We start from the raw sequence: 14,008 nt of genomic DNA on the forward strand, positions 1-14,008 counted from the left end.
CGGCTGGGATTCTCTTCCGAAACCACGGCGGGTTTTTCAGGAAGGTGGAAGGAGCGAAGGAGGACCAACAAGAAAGGCCCAGAGGGCAGAAGGGGGTCCGCGGCGTCTTAGTTCTCACGTGCAATTGTACCAAACGTGGGGCGGGACGGAGGACTGGCATCTTCATTGCTCTTCGACGGGCATTTGAAAGCTCAGAACAAATAAATCGTTGAACGCCTGCTAAGAAAAAAACAGGGAACAAGTTGAATTAAAGGGGCGTATTAGGGACATCCAGTCCTGACCCAATTTCCATTTCTTGAGGAATTCATCTACCAGTATGACCCACTTTCAGCTCCTGCCAAAATGCATGTCCACTGTGGTCTGTTGGGCAAATCAGTTCAAACGCCAGTGCGTCTTTTGTTGTATCTCACCCCGTATTAAGGTTCAAAGACGAATTGTTATTTTTAAATCGAAGCTTAAGAACAATCCCAAAGTATACCATGTACAAGAGAAACCACCCCATTTATAATCCGGAGAAAATTATCTATATACTTATGAAAACAGCAACAGGAAGCCCTTCTTCGCGGCAGTAACCTTCCATGGTGTGTGCCCACTGCCCTGGGGAATGGCCGATTGAAAGGAAATGTCAAAGTTTCTTTACAGTCTTGACGTTTCCAAAAAAGATGCAGGGTACAGTTTTTCAGTTGTGTTTTTGGGGGTGGGGGGTGGGAAGAGGATAACGAAAAACCCTGCAGTCCTCAGGAAAAGTACTTCAAAGCAAGTCAGCTTTTCAATTTGAGCGCCCAATTTGAGCGGTGATTTAAGCAGCAGCTTCAGCACAAATCTGTTGAAATGTTGAGATCAGATTTGGTTGTTTGCTAAGGTCAGTTTTTATCAAGTCTGGACAGTTCAGTAATAGAAATTTTATTTAAAAGACTGCATTTATCCAGGTTTTTTTTAACTATTCAGAAAATATCCATGGGAACATTCTTTCAAATAATGAAGATCTTTAGGTTGAAGATGAAATCACTAAAATGAGGAAAATTCAGAAATAATTTGGCAGAAACTGACTGTACCCAAGATTATCTCAACCATCCCCTGGGTACAGGAGCAAAAGTAATCTGTGCATTTGGGCACCATCCAGTTTTCCATATATCCAGGGGAATTGATTTCTACTCTATGGTAGCGGAATTCCACATGAATTAGAATTGTTTAAGAAGGGTGATGTAGAATTTAATTGAGTTTTTATTTTAGGCTGCTCTGAAACAATCTATTCTGTTTTCGAAACAATTTTCTGAAAGGTAAAAAAAGAAAAACCCATTCCCCGTTTAGTGGAACGAATTATCAGGAAACCAAACAATTTTGCTGAATTTGTCAGGTTCAATTAGTCCCTTACTCAAAACACACACAAACACATATTTGTTGTACAAGGTGTAATATTTTAAAGAAAAATATTTTTGAATAGTTTCTGTGAACTATGTAGTTCCTTTCGGAAACTTGCAAATAAAGGAATAAAAGTCCGCAATTACAATTCTGCCAAGCATTTCCAGCACCGAATAGAAAAGGTTTACATGTTGCTTTCAAATGATGTAAATTGACACCTAGGTTTTGAATGTGATTAAAATAATATGCTGAGACTGGAGATTCTGATGTTGCACTCTTCATGTACCATGTAACTGGATCCCCCAGGGTGTATTATGTTAACTAGGTTCTTTAATACCTGTTGAAAAATTGCAAATGACAGCGGAAGAGTGATTTGCAACGTTTTGCTTCCTCTCTTGTAACATACACTGGTAAGTTTATTGCATTAAATTTCATCTGTGTGGAGCTGTCATCAGAGCCAGATGTCAAAAACAGTTTAAACTGCAATCCTAATTCTGCAGTACAGTGAAGGTTTACTGGAGCAAACTCTTTTGAACTCAATGGGCCTTATATCTTAGTTCTTCGGACTGTTCCTTACCTTCACTAGTAAGAAACTTCCACTAAAACCAACGAGCGACTAACATGTACACTAACTTTCTAACGGGTGTTAGGTCTTTGAGAATATAATTCAGCCTAAATGTTTTCGCTGTTAAGTACATCAGTTTCACCTTGAAGTTTTTTTTTTAACCTAACTAAACAATACCTGGGAGATATCTACAACGAGGCCAGGAGACTGATTTATTGATTGATTTCCTTCCTTCCCAGTCCAAGCCCTTTTAAATTGATGCTAATATACTCATCTTCATACAAATGAAGCAAATCAGAATCCTTTACTTCTCATGTCCTGTTTTAAAATGTATACATTATATTTGCGCATTGCCCTACCTCGGGATAACTCAGAGCAACCTTTTGGCCGAACAGGGGCCCGCTAAAGTAGGCGGGGCTGAGAGCACGTGGCTTGTGCCAAATAATCCACCCGAAAGGCGGATCCCCTCCAGTGGAGAGAGGCTCTTCTGAGGTCCCGTTGCTCCACCCTTGATTGAACCTGAGTCTCTTCTTCATTTCGGAGAACTTCAAACGCCGAAGCGGGGCAATCGGTCCTCTGCGACTGTGCTCGACCTCCATCGTCCAGCCAGTGAACCGATATGAGCGAAGGCGAAGGGGCTTAGATGGTGCCTGCCTGGAGGTTGTGCGACCGAATGGAAGCTGCAGATAAATTAGGTTAATGAAACGGGACAGATACCCGGTGTGGACGGTTTTTACCGGCGGAGTCTGCGAAGAGACTCCAGTTTCCAGGCTTTGGCGGAAAGATGTCAGTGGCTGGTGCTGTGATGGGCCAAAATGCCAGGAGCCCCGGCCGGAAGAGGGGGCAGAGGGCGAAACACCTGCAGGAAGTCTAGAAAAAGCCCTCTTGCTTCAGTCTCGCTTCGGCGTCCCCGGTCCTACCCCGTCACCAACAGGTTCAACTGACACTTGCAGCTTCTCTGGGTGTGTGTGTGTGTGTGTGTGTGTGTGTGTGTGGACTTTTGAATCCATGCCCTTCCGTTTCACTTCGGTGGCTAGTCGGAACCCCCCCCACCCCTCCATATTCAGTTGATGTTTGGATAGCACCCGCCCTTCTGGCTCGTCCTCTTCTAAGACAGCTTGTACAGAACTGCCGGGAGACGGACCTGGTGGCAAAGCCCTTGGAGAAGAGGTTCTGGGGAATGGCTGGCGGCCCTCAGGTTCAACCTGAGGTAAAAGGAGAACAGAAAGGAGCACTTTGGCCTTCCCAGTTCATAACTAGCCATGCTAGAGGCCTGAGGCGATCAGCCGGAGGGCTGGCTTGCAAAGTAATATGACCCATATGCACACCCGCCCCGATTTCACACCTCGAGTCCCGAGAGCGCTGCCTGGTGCCATTGGCTCCCCTGCCCCCTCCCCTCGGTGGCGCGTCTCTTCCTTTTCACACGAACCAGCCCGTGCAGTCACAAACCAGCTGCCTCAGTCCCTTGCAGAGAAAGAGGCGCTGGGACAGGAGCCCCGGGAGGGGGACGGGGACGGCCTTCGGTGACCGCAAAGCCAGTGGAAGGGAGTCTTGGTCTTCCCGCCTCTTCCAGACCTCGCACGGCTTCCTGGCCCGAGGGAGGGAGGGAGGGAGGGAGCGCCCCCGGGTTGGGGGAGTGTGGCGTGGGTGCGAGACAAGCAGCCGCGTGAGCGCGGGGAGGGTGAATGGGGCGCCCGCGCGCTCCTGGCTCCTCCCCCGCAGCCAGCACCTCGCGCGGGTAGCCCTGCTCAGTCAGCTGAGCGTTGGGGAGCGGAAGGCAAAGCCGCAGCGGAGGTAAGAAGTTCAAGGCGTCTCCTCAGCCAGCCGGTGGGCCAGCCGGTGCCTCCCTCGCAGCCAGCGCTCCCTTCCTGCCCGCCCGCCCGCCCGCAGCTTGGCGGCGCGCTCTCCCTCCGCGCCCTGCTGTCAGCCTCCCCCGAGGACGACCCTGGAGACCAACCTCGCGCTCTCCCTCTTGCCCGCTGCTGGGGCGCTGGAGCCGGGCGCTTGCCTGCCCACCCCGGACCCAGCGTCCCCCAAAGGGCTGAGCTCGGCCGCCTGGTGCTTGGAGCCGGCCCGGGCGCAAAGCGCTTGGAACAAGTGCTCGGGGGCGGGCGTCGGGGGCGGCGAGTGGTTCCCTGCCCCGCGGCGGAAGGTCTGCGGCGAGCAGATGGGCTCGGACGTGCGCGATTTCAACGCGCTGCTGCAGCCGTCGGGGCCGGCGCTGGCGGGCAACGGCAACTGCCCCATGCCGGTGAGCAGCGCCGCCGCGCAGTGGGCCCCGGTCCTGGACTTCCCGTCGGGCGCCTCCTACGGCTCGCTGGCCCCGCACTCGGCCTTCATCAAGCAGGAGCCCACCTGGAGCGCCTCGGAGCCGCACGACGAGCAGTGCCTCAGCGCCTTCACCGTCCACTTCTCGGGCCAGTTCACCGGCACCGGAGCCTGCCGCTACGCGCCCTTCGCGCCCCCGCCGCCGCCGCCGCCGCCGTCCAGCCAGGCGCCCTCCGGCCAGGCGCGGATGTTCCCCAGCGGCCCGTACCTGCCCAACTGCCTGGAGAGCCAGCAAGCCGCCCTCCGCAACCAAGGTAAGGCAGCGCCCCCCCCGCCCGGGTCCCCGCCGTGGCAGACAACGGGCCCACCACCCGAGAGGCTCCTAAGCGCGCGCCCCCAGTTGCATAGGGCCGTTTGCCGCCCGTGACGGCCGTCCGCAGAGCCCAGGGGCCCTCACTGAGCGGCCGCCGATGCGGAACTGCCCGGCAACGGGCATCGACGTGTTGGACCGAGCCTAACCTGGGACACACGTGCGGCAACGCAGCCTCCGCCTGGCGTCGACTCTGAACTCAATCCTACCGAGTCCCGCCGCGGCCCAGGTGGCAGCCTTCCATGGCAATCGGTGTGCACAGAGGAATCCCTGATATCCGAGATGCTATCTTGTAAGGGATTGATTGTGGGATGCGATGCCATCTCCGCATTTAACGAAGAAGGTGGCGGACCGCTGCTTTCCAGTTTGGTCCTTGATTCAGTGGGTGTTGTGTTTCAGTATAAAAATTGCGTAAGAAGTTACTTGAAACGTGATGTATTTAGATGGAGAGAGACATAAATATCCTTGAAACCGCCCCGGGTTGGCGTTTGAGTGCATTTTAACACTCAGGGAAATTACTTTGGATTAATCGGGTTCTGGATGGGCAGCTTTAAACTGCCATTAAGAGCGCCGCTGCAGTAAGACGGCTGTGGGTTGAGGACCCTTCTTCCGTAAATGCACCGCATATTCAGGACTGTCAGTGGGATATCTGGTGCTGCCTTCAGTAAATCAGCGATTCACAGCAGATGTTATACATTCTAATCTTTAAAAAGAAGGAGAAAGGAACTTTCTTTCCTGGTTTCCCGGGGGAGGGGGTGAGCCAATTTTTCCTAACCCCTTGATCCTGATTCTCCTGGATTCAGTGGAACCCTTTATAATAAACTTATTTAATTAGCAATCAGCCTGTATATATTAACTCAGATGTGAGTTCTCTTGAGTTTTATGAGACCTATTTAAGTTAGATTGCAATATTTAAGTTTAGATTGCAACATTAGTGAAAACAAGCTCTTGTTTTCATGGCTGATGTCAGTGTTGGTTTGCTTCTTTTAAACATGGTGGAGCCTGTTAATTCCTAAAGGCTGGGAACTGTGGTCAAACACGTGCCCACCTTTCCGTTTTTAGTGAACAGGTTGTTTTGGTATCCCTTTCCTTGAAGACATCTCTTGCAACAATTTAACATTAATTTCCAAGGTACCGGATTCCAGAAATTACTGAGTCCAGTTGGCATACAATAAATTGCTGCTAGCAGAGTCTTCTATTCACCTATAGACAGTGGAAATAAAAATTAATTCTCGTCTTGTTAAATTTAGTCTGCAAATGTAAAGGAAATAAGCAGGTGGGGATACAGTGTCATGCTGAATACCTAATCTGATATTACTGAGAAGGTATTGCTGTGAGGCTAGTACAAAGTTTTAAGGCTGAAACTAATTATTCATTATTTCTGTTGGGTCAGAAGATGTCTGAATAGGCACACATCTCATAACACAAAATTTCGCAGGACCTGTACATCAAAGGCATGATTTGAACATGCAGTCCTTTAGGGAACACACTATTAATTGGTACCAGAACCTTAATATATTTATGTGGTAGTAAGCCTTGGCAAAATCAAAGGAATTTATCTATGCATCGTGTATGTAGAATCAATTATTCCATCTGACAAGATGTTCAAACCCTGTTAAGCACACCATGGATTTGGCATGTGGGACCTTTAAGCCCTGAAGATTTGTTTGGAAATGGTTCACAGATTTCTCTGAAAGAGATACCAAAGAAATATCATTGGCCTATTTTGGGTTATGGATTCTCTTGATAATCAAAGATTTATTTCTTCATGGTCATCTGTTTCTGTCTGTACCACCTGTAAAGGGTATGGAGAGAGATAGTGAGAAATGAGAAAGAATGGGAAAGAATATCTTACTAAAATTATAAGGTTTCTTCCTTGTACTCTAGATTTGTCTGTATGAGGGAGAAAGTAATGTCATGTATGAAATCAATAGATTCTTAGCACAATTGGAGCTTCAATCCAGTAGTGCCATTCATTCCAGTGGTGCTGGTGCAGAAAAGCTTGCAGGTGGTTTGTGCCCTTATGATGTCATGACTTTTTCCTAGGCAAATAACCGCCTTTGGGGCACAATTAAGTAAACGTAGAAAACAAATAAAACTTGTAAATGTTACTTTAAAATGTGATAGCTGAACTACTTTGCAAAGCAACAGTCACAATATTTTATTTTTAAAGGGAACAAAAGCTATCCAGCTATTTTTAAAAAAGTTTCTCCCAAATAATTCCTTTGACAATAAGTACTAATTTGATCAGTGGGATGTCTCATAACCTGAGATTTTTTATCCAAATAATTCTCCAAGGGAGAAGAAAATACTTCTCCAAGGGATGAGAATGAAATAGAGCATTTTTCTGGTCCATACTGCCTGCTGGCATTCTGTTGTTTGGATATTCTTATCAAATTCCACCAAATATGCAAATCTACAGCATTTCTAGGGGTTGGGGTGGGAATCTCCGTTAACTAGAAGGTGAAAAAATCCAGTGGCATCTTAAAGTCTAACAGTGTGTAGTTGAACATGAGCTTTGCATGAGTCACATGCAAGTGAGCTGAAGTGAGCTGTTGCTCAGGAAAGCTCGTGTAAAAAAAATCTTGTCAATCTTTAAGATGCCACTGGATTTTTGTTTTATTTGCTACTGTAGACTAATAAATCAACTTGAACTGAGTAATTTTGATTCTTTCTTTTTATATTGTGTGTGTTTATAAACCTAATTGCGGTCTGTGGTTTTTTCTGAGGAAAGCTTTTTAGATAAATGAGGGAGAACATATGCAAAAAGAAATTTGTTGTTAAAACAACAAAATGATAAATCCAAATTTTAATAATAATAAAATGCTAGAAAAAGAAACACAGTTTATACCAATGGGAAAAGCTATTTCCCCCTTATTTTACCAAATTTCAGATCAGGACTGTTTAAAATCACCAAGGAAAGTCCAACTTTTTAAAGACCACTCTCAAATCCATTAAATCTTTTTTCATACTACACTTTGGGAAAAAATACATTACAATTCCAAAGCACCATAGTTTGTCAAAAGCTAGAATTTGTCCTATATTGGTACAGAATATTGATACAAATCTGGCTACTTCGGTAGGGCAAGTGTATCTGCATCTCAACAGTTTGGTTTCATGGGATTTCGTATTTTCACACTCCCCTGTGTTATTTTCCTATTCTGACAAAGAGGAAGAATAAAGTCCATGATCTTGATTTTTTAAACAATGAAATGCGGATTCTGGATTTTCTGACACTATGTATTCTAGTTAATCTTTTTCTAGTCATCTTAAGTGACAGGTTGGTCCAAGTAATGAGTCTTTTAGATCCAGACTTTCCAACATGCATACACTGGGAAATAGGAATGAAGAATAATAGATTTGCTAGCTTTTCATACGGTGTCAAAGAAGCGATATGGGGGAGGGGGGAGAACTTGAATGATAGAACCAAACCAAAACAAGCCAGCAGTTTCATTCTAGCCAGACCCGAGCTATAAATGAATGAGGGGGAGGAGGCGAGAAGGAGAGCACCACTTTTAGGGGGACTGGGAGAAATGTGGGAATGCTGGTAAACACTGTTTGGGGAATGAATATAATGTTCTTGCTTTGAATCAGTCAAGGCTGAATTTTAGGCTTGGACAAGTTTCCGCACCGTGGGAAAGACGTTACCTTGGCGGTTCTGCCAAGTCTTTGGCAGGGGGGAAGCCCTCTTGCTTTGAATCTTCTATCTGCATCCCCGCTTCATCCCTTCCCTCCTTCCATCCAGCTGGGTTCTTCTAACAACCGGCTCCCTTTAGAAGCTGGCCCTTCTTCAACAGATGTCCCCGTTGCCATTACTTCCAGCGCGCCTTAATCAGCCCAGCCGCCGATAAAGCCCTAATTAAAGAGCGCGCGCTATCGGCAGGGGGGGGGGGGGTTCGCCACTCAGCCCTCTTATCGCATTCCTAAGCTTTGGGTCAAGCGGCACCGGAAAATGGGGCCAAAACATCATTCTGCTCCGAGGATAATGTTGAAGGTCACCAAATCTCTGTGTTTTGGGCCGAGAGGAACAACAGATTGGAAGTGTCAGTGTTGCAGGTCAGTTGAGAAGAAAAGAGGGGGGAGGAGTAGGGAAGTCTTTGCTTTGTGGGTTATAAGTGGAGATAAGGAAGCCAGGGACAGCTCTGGTGTAGAAACGCGGGCTTGGGCGGCGGCCGGTCCCCGTTCTTGGCTGGCCGGGGAGAAAAAGGAGGAGGCTCGGGGAGGAGCTTCTCCAACAATGTTCTGTCGCTGGCCAACTTCTTTCGGGGTTTTTTTTTTTTTGGGGGGGGGGGGGAATTAGTCTAGTAAATTATCTCTCTCTCTCTCTGGAAATAACTTGCAGTTCCAGAAATTTCTCTACCCCGGACAGATAAGAAAGCTTCACAAAAATCCTGTTTTCAAGAGTCTTTATTTTTGAGGGAACCTTGGCAACGCCTGAAAGGAGTCAGGCAGATGCGAAACACAAGCAATCTTCGGCAGGCAGGTTTTAGGCTTCTGCTTTAGACAACGAGGAGCGCAGCCCGGCTCAGCTGGCAACAGAGCTGAGGTTGTTCGGAAATCCAAGTCTTACTTTAAGAGGCTTACAGTGGATAGGGGGACCCACCTCAAGTATGTTACACTAGAGTAGACCCTTAAACCTTAAGGACATTGTACTGTGGCTCACAAATAATTTCTTTTGGAGAGATTTCCAGTGTCCACAAGAACCGCCCTTCGGGCAGCACAGTGTAAAACTTTGCACCCAAGCATGTTTAATTCTGCTGGATACATCATGGAAACTAACCGATTGTGTGTAGGATCGGTAGTCTCAATTGACCGGAAGCCAAAGGGTCTATTTTCCCCTCCAAGTTTGAATTCTTGCACTTGGAGACGTCGGCATAAGGTCCATGGGATTTATATCCCCTGGTGACGCATTTAGAATCAGGATAAATAAATAAATTACATAAACCTGTTTTTTTGAAAGGTCTGGGTTCAGAAGTGAAGAGCTGCTGCTGCTCGATTGTCTGGTTACAATTCACACTGAACTCACATCAGGGTAATTTTATTAATTTCAATAGGATTCCGATCTGAAAGTTTTTTTATTAGGCTAGCTAGGTCCACCTGATTTTAATTTATTCGAATTTTAATTTATTCGAATTACGATGTAATCTTAAGAGCATTTACATCAATGGCAATTTTGAGTAAACATGCTTAAGAACATGCAGGTAATTGGAAATCACACTAATGAGTCACTGTCCCAACCCGAAATCTGTATAGTAGCAGGACATTGACTGCCTGAATATGTTTGGAATGCTCTCTTAAAAATAGCGGATTGATAGGGGAACGAGATTTAAAGAAAATAGCTTTCCTAACGGAGAGCTGGCGAGGAAAAAAATACATAAAACAACCCCAGCGCGTATTGATTGGGAAAGAATCAGGGCAGGTCTCCGAAGGGCTTCGCTGAACATTCTTTGGTCTTGGGGTAAATGCTGATGAGCCGAGAAACCTCAAAGATAATATTACTTTGTAATTACTTTTTAGCTGAAGTTGTTTAGCTGGCTCCAGGTAATTAATGAAAGTTGGTGTCTAAACGCCTGATTTACGATTAGGTGTCAGCCTGGGGTCACCAGAGACGATCCTTTTCCTTCTGAATTCGCTCTTTTTTTCTTTTAAAAAATAGGCTGTTTATTATTGTTTGAGCCAGCAATTTTCGCTTAAAGTAGGAGGTTATTTTTTCATTTAATGGCGTGCCATTTTTATTGCAGACGCTTTAGAAAGTTAATCTTATAAAAGTAGTGCCAGGAGAGGTGGAGATTAAAAGATGCCATCCCAGCGGAATGGAAGACCATCCGTCCTGGGAATCCGTCCGTCATCACGATACGAACTTTCTTTTAAACGATAACAGCGATAAGACTGAAAGTATTGCAGAAAACAACCTGCCACTGTTTTCAGGCATGGTGAAAAATCTTTACTGTCAGTTTCTCACCCTACCATCTCAATAATTACACCTTGGTTCCAAAAAGATCAGGATGTATTTCCAAGTGACCATACTTAGGATGGATAAACGCCGAGTTCGTCGTCCATTGCCAACGGGTTAACGAACCGTCCCGCGCAGAACCAAACATTGTTACTATGAAGCATATCAACACGAAATAATTATTGAATATGCTTAGGATGCCAGGTAGATTCTCCCATTGCCTGAGTGTCGGAGGTTCTGGGGTGGGAGTGGGGGGAGCAGCATTACCATCAACAATTTGCACAAGAGAATTGAGGCACATCAGGTAATAATCGGTGCCGCCACTGCGGTCGCCCGGCGTTTGTGCCTTGATTTTCGCTATACGATCTGTAACATCACATCCGTCTCGTCTCAACAGCTCTGTTCTTTTGTTGAAATCTAAGCTGCAAGATGCAACAGGGGTTAACTTTTATGGCAAGGCAGGGTTGCCTTTCACCATCTCTCTCTGAAGCTATATGATGGAGAGGGTGATAGAAGACAGGGGCTAGATATAAAATTTGCCACAGTTGCACTATTTTGGTCGCTACATGGGTTTATCTGGGTTCATTGTGATGGCTATCTCTTCTTGTGGAAAGGAGCTGCCAGCTGCTGCAAAGTGTTTTTTTTTTTTTTTGCAGGAAGCTGTTTCATGAGAAAGTTCAAGGCCAGGCAATTCAACTTCTGATTCCTGACTATGTTGTTCTTTTGGCAGGTTACGGCACAATGGCGTTTGATGGAACTCCAAGTTACGGCCATACTCCCTCTCACCATGCAGCACAGTTTGCAAACCACTCCTTTAAACACGAGGATCCCATCGGTCAACAGACATCTCTAGGTAACTGTGTGAAGCGCTCTCTGTGCAATATGTCAGTGATCACAGGATTTAACTTACTGAGGATTCCACACATACATGCACAAAAGCCCCATAAAGTCCCCCCAAACCAGTTCACCCATGGGTTTTTATGACTGAAGGATCGTGCAAATGTCAGTTGAATAATTAGCATCCTTAGGGGAAAAGTAGTGTCCACATATAAATAAGAAGCTAAATAGATTAGTGCTATTGAAAATCATGACTCTGATGACAATTGCTCTACTCTTGTGAGATAGTACAATAATCAATACAAATGTATTTTGATAGTATCCCAGAACTATTTTGGCCTAGACTAAGCTGATGAGAATTTGAATGTTCCTATAAGGTGCTTAAAACTGATGTGTAAGTTCTCCATAAGCAATATACACCCCAGGTATTTAAATCAATAGTTAGGGCACATTATAGATATACACACTCAATTTCTCTGTTGCAACCAATGGGGCTCAAAATGCATAACTTTGGAAGGATTCATCTTAACATTTATATTGCACAGTTCAATTGTGCAAAGGGACACAATACCTCAGTAACCCTTGGTTGCACTTAGTCAATCACTGTAAAGGAGGCTAAAATTACAGTCTGATTAACAAATGGGAAATAGAGAAATAAAGGCTTTCCTCAGGCCGAGTCTTGTCCAAGTGAGATTTGAACCAAAGATGTTTGATGGATAGTTCACTTTAAAGTACATCATTTCGACTGCATGCTTGTTAAAAATAAAAGCAGCCATCAGTTTTACAATGTTAAACCATTCAGCCATTTTCAAAATAACTCCACCTCTGATAAAAATAACTGTTGAAAATGAAAACAATTATTTCTTGAAAGGACTCCGTCCATCCCCTGGATTTTCTGATGACACTTTAAAAACGTTGAGTCACACTGCTTCAGGGTAATGCATTTCTCTGTGATTTATTTACAGGTGACCAGCAGTATTCGGTGCCTCCCCCAGTCTATGGTTGCCACACTCCCACGGACAGCCAGGCCTTACTGCTGAGGACCCCATACAACAGGTGCAAAGCCTTTTTGTTAGCTTTACTGTAGTCTGCTCAGCCTGTAGTCTTTGTGTACATTCCTCCTCCCAGTTATTGGCAAAACAGCTTTGTTGGTAGTGCAAACTATTCCTAAGTTAAATTGCTATCCTTGTTTTACTCTTCCTTTTCATATTTCCCAACTTAAGTAAAAGCAGGCATTCACCTTCCAAGAATAATAAAAATATCTAACTTTATCACATCTTCCAATTCTCTTTAGGGGAATATAAAACACAAATAACAGCAAACAGTAAAACCAAAGATAGAAAAACAATAGATTCCCATGTCAGCCCACTATGTGTTATGTGTATTGTTTCTGAAAACACGCCCCCCCACCCCGTGTAATTTAATTACAAATTGCAAAGGTATGGTTAGCATCACATATTGCTGTTCCAAATAGCATGGATGGCTAACAGCAATTCAAGGGTTTGTAGATCTCCTCCTTATTGTAGATCTCTTCTTATTGTGCAGTAGGGGCTATTCTTTCTCAATAGGAATGATCTTGCTATAATCAACTAATCAATCCACTTAACTGGAAAGGTTTATCACTGACAGAAAAGGGCAATTCATTTTCTAATATTGTTTAATTTTAACTGCCTATCCTAATGCCAGGAATAGTTGGCTTGCCATGCTTTCCCCAATGTTTCTTTTTTATGAAGACCATGGTAACATTTCTTTGAATTTCCTTTTAACCAATAGCTCAATCATTCTTTAAGAATTCAGTTTAAAGGCAAGTTGAATACAATTTTTGAAAATTAAGATTCTCACTGAGGTTAATGGGGCTGAACTGGTTTGAGACACAGTAATTCTTGGTTAAACTAAATATTCTGTCAGAAAGATGGAAAATTAAGGATGTAATTAATTTGTTCATTAATAAACTAAGGCTTTGTTCCTTGGATTTATTCCTTGGTTCCTTTGTTCTTCACTTTGGTCAGTGGGAATTTCAGAAGTTGATCTCACTGGTAAACAAGGGAAAGGGAGTAATTGGGTGTGTTCTTTTCCATGAAAATAGAATGACAGAAAAGAATACTGGTACTTGAAACTGTCAATGCCTCTCTCAAATAGATAGTATTCCGGAATTCTGGGTTTTTTTTTAGCAATGAATCAATGTAAACAGTCTTTTACTGGAGATTAATGCCAACTGTGATAAATTTACAAGATCCAAGAGGGGACAGACTACTGTTTTAAATCAGTATTTTGCAGTGTTACTTCACAGCACTTTGAGTGAGCGAGAATGCTTTCAAAATCCTCAGTTGCAATATTCACATGCATGCACACTGAAAACATGGAATTCCTGTTTATTACAGAAGGATGCAGAATGCATCCTCTTAAACCTGTCTCAGCAACATTCTGATATATTCATTGATGACCATTCATTATTTTACTTGTAGGGAATAGAGCCTGAGAATGGGGAATGGATTAAAATTTTATTTTGTTTTTTGTGGTGGGCACACATATTTCAAACAAATACTGTCTATAACTGCTGTGACCATTTTCTTTGGTATAATGGTAGAGAGAGAGTGTGTGTGGGGAGAAGAGTACCTTTTAGTTTATTCTTAGTTTGTTTAGGAGCCAGAAA

At 44.5% G+C, this 14,008-nt stretch overlaps 1 protein-coding gene across 3 annotated transcripts in view; it reads left to right on the top strand.

Moving 5' to 3' along the window:
- Window positions 1–3,949: 3,949 nt before the first annotated feature.
- WT1 (WT1 transcription factor) overlaps window positions 3,950–14,008 on the top strand; it is a 53,088-nt gene continuing 43,029 nt past the window's right edge. For 2 of the 3 annotated variants that reach the window (XM_048483718.1, XM_048483720.1), the window contains exons 1-3: window positions 3,950–4,509; window positions 11,249–11,371; window positions 12,321–12,411. In XM_048483718.1, the coding sequence (XP_048339675.1) occupies window positions 4,095–4,509; window positions 11,249–11,371; window positions 12,321–12,411 (629 nt within the window). In that variant the 5' untranslated portion in view covers window positions 3,950–4,094. Of the gene's footprint in view, window positions 4,510–11,248; window positions 11,372–12,320; window positions 12,412–14,008 lie in introns of those variants that run through there. The other variant, XM_048483717.1, reaches the window with a different exon arrangement.

Source organism: Sphaerodactylus townsendi, linkage group LG02 (genome assembly GCF_021028975.2).
Source record: "Sphaerodactylus townsendi isolate TG3544 linkage group LG02, MPM_Stown_v2.3, whole genome shotgun sequence".
NCBI classification, from domain to species: Eukaryota; Metazoa; Chordata; class Lepidosauria; order Squamata; family Sphaerodactylidae; genus Sphaerodactylus; species Sphaerodactylus townsendi.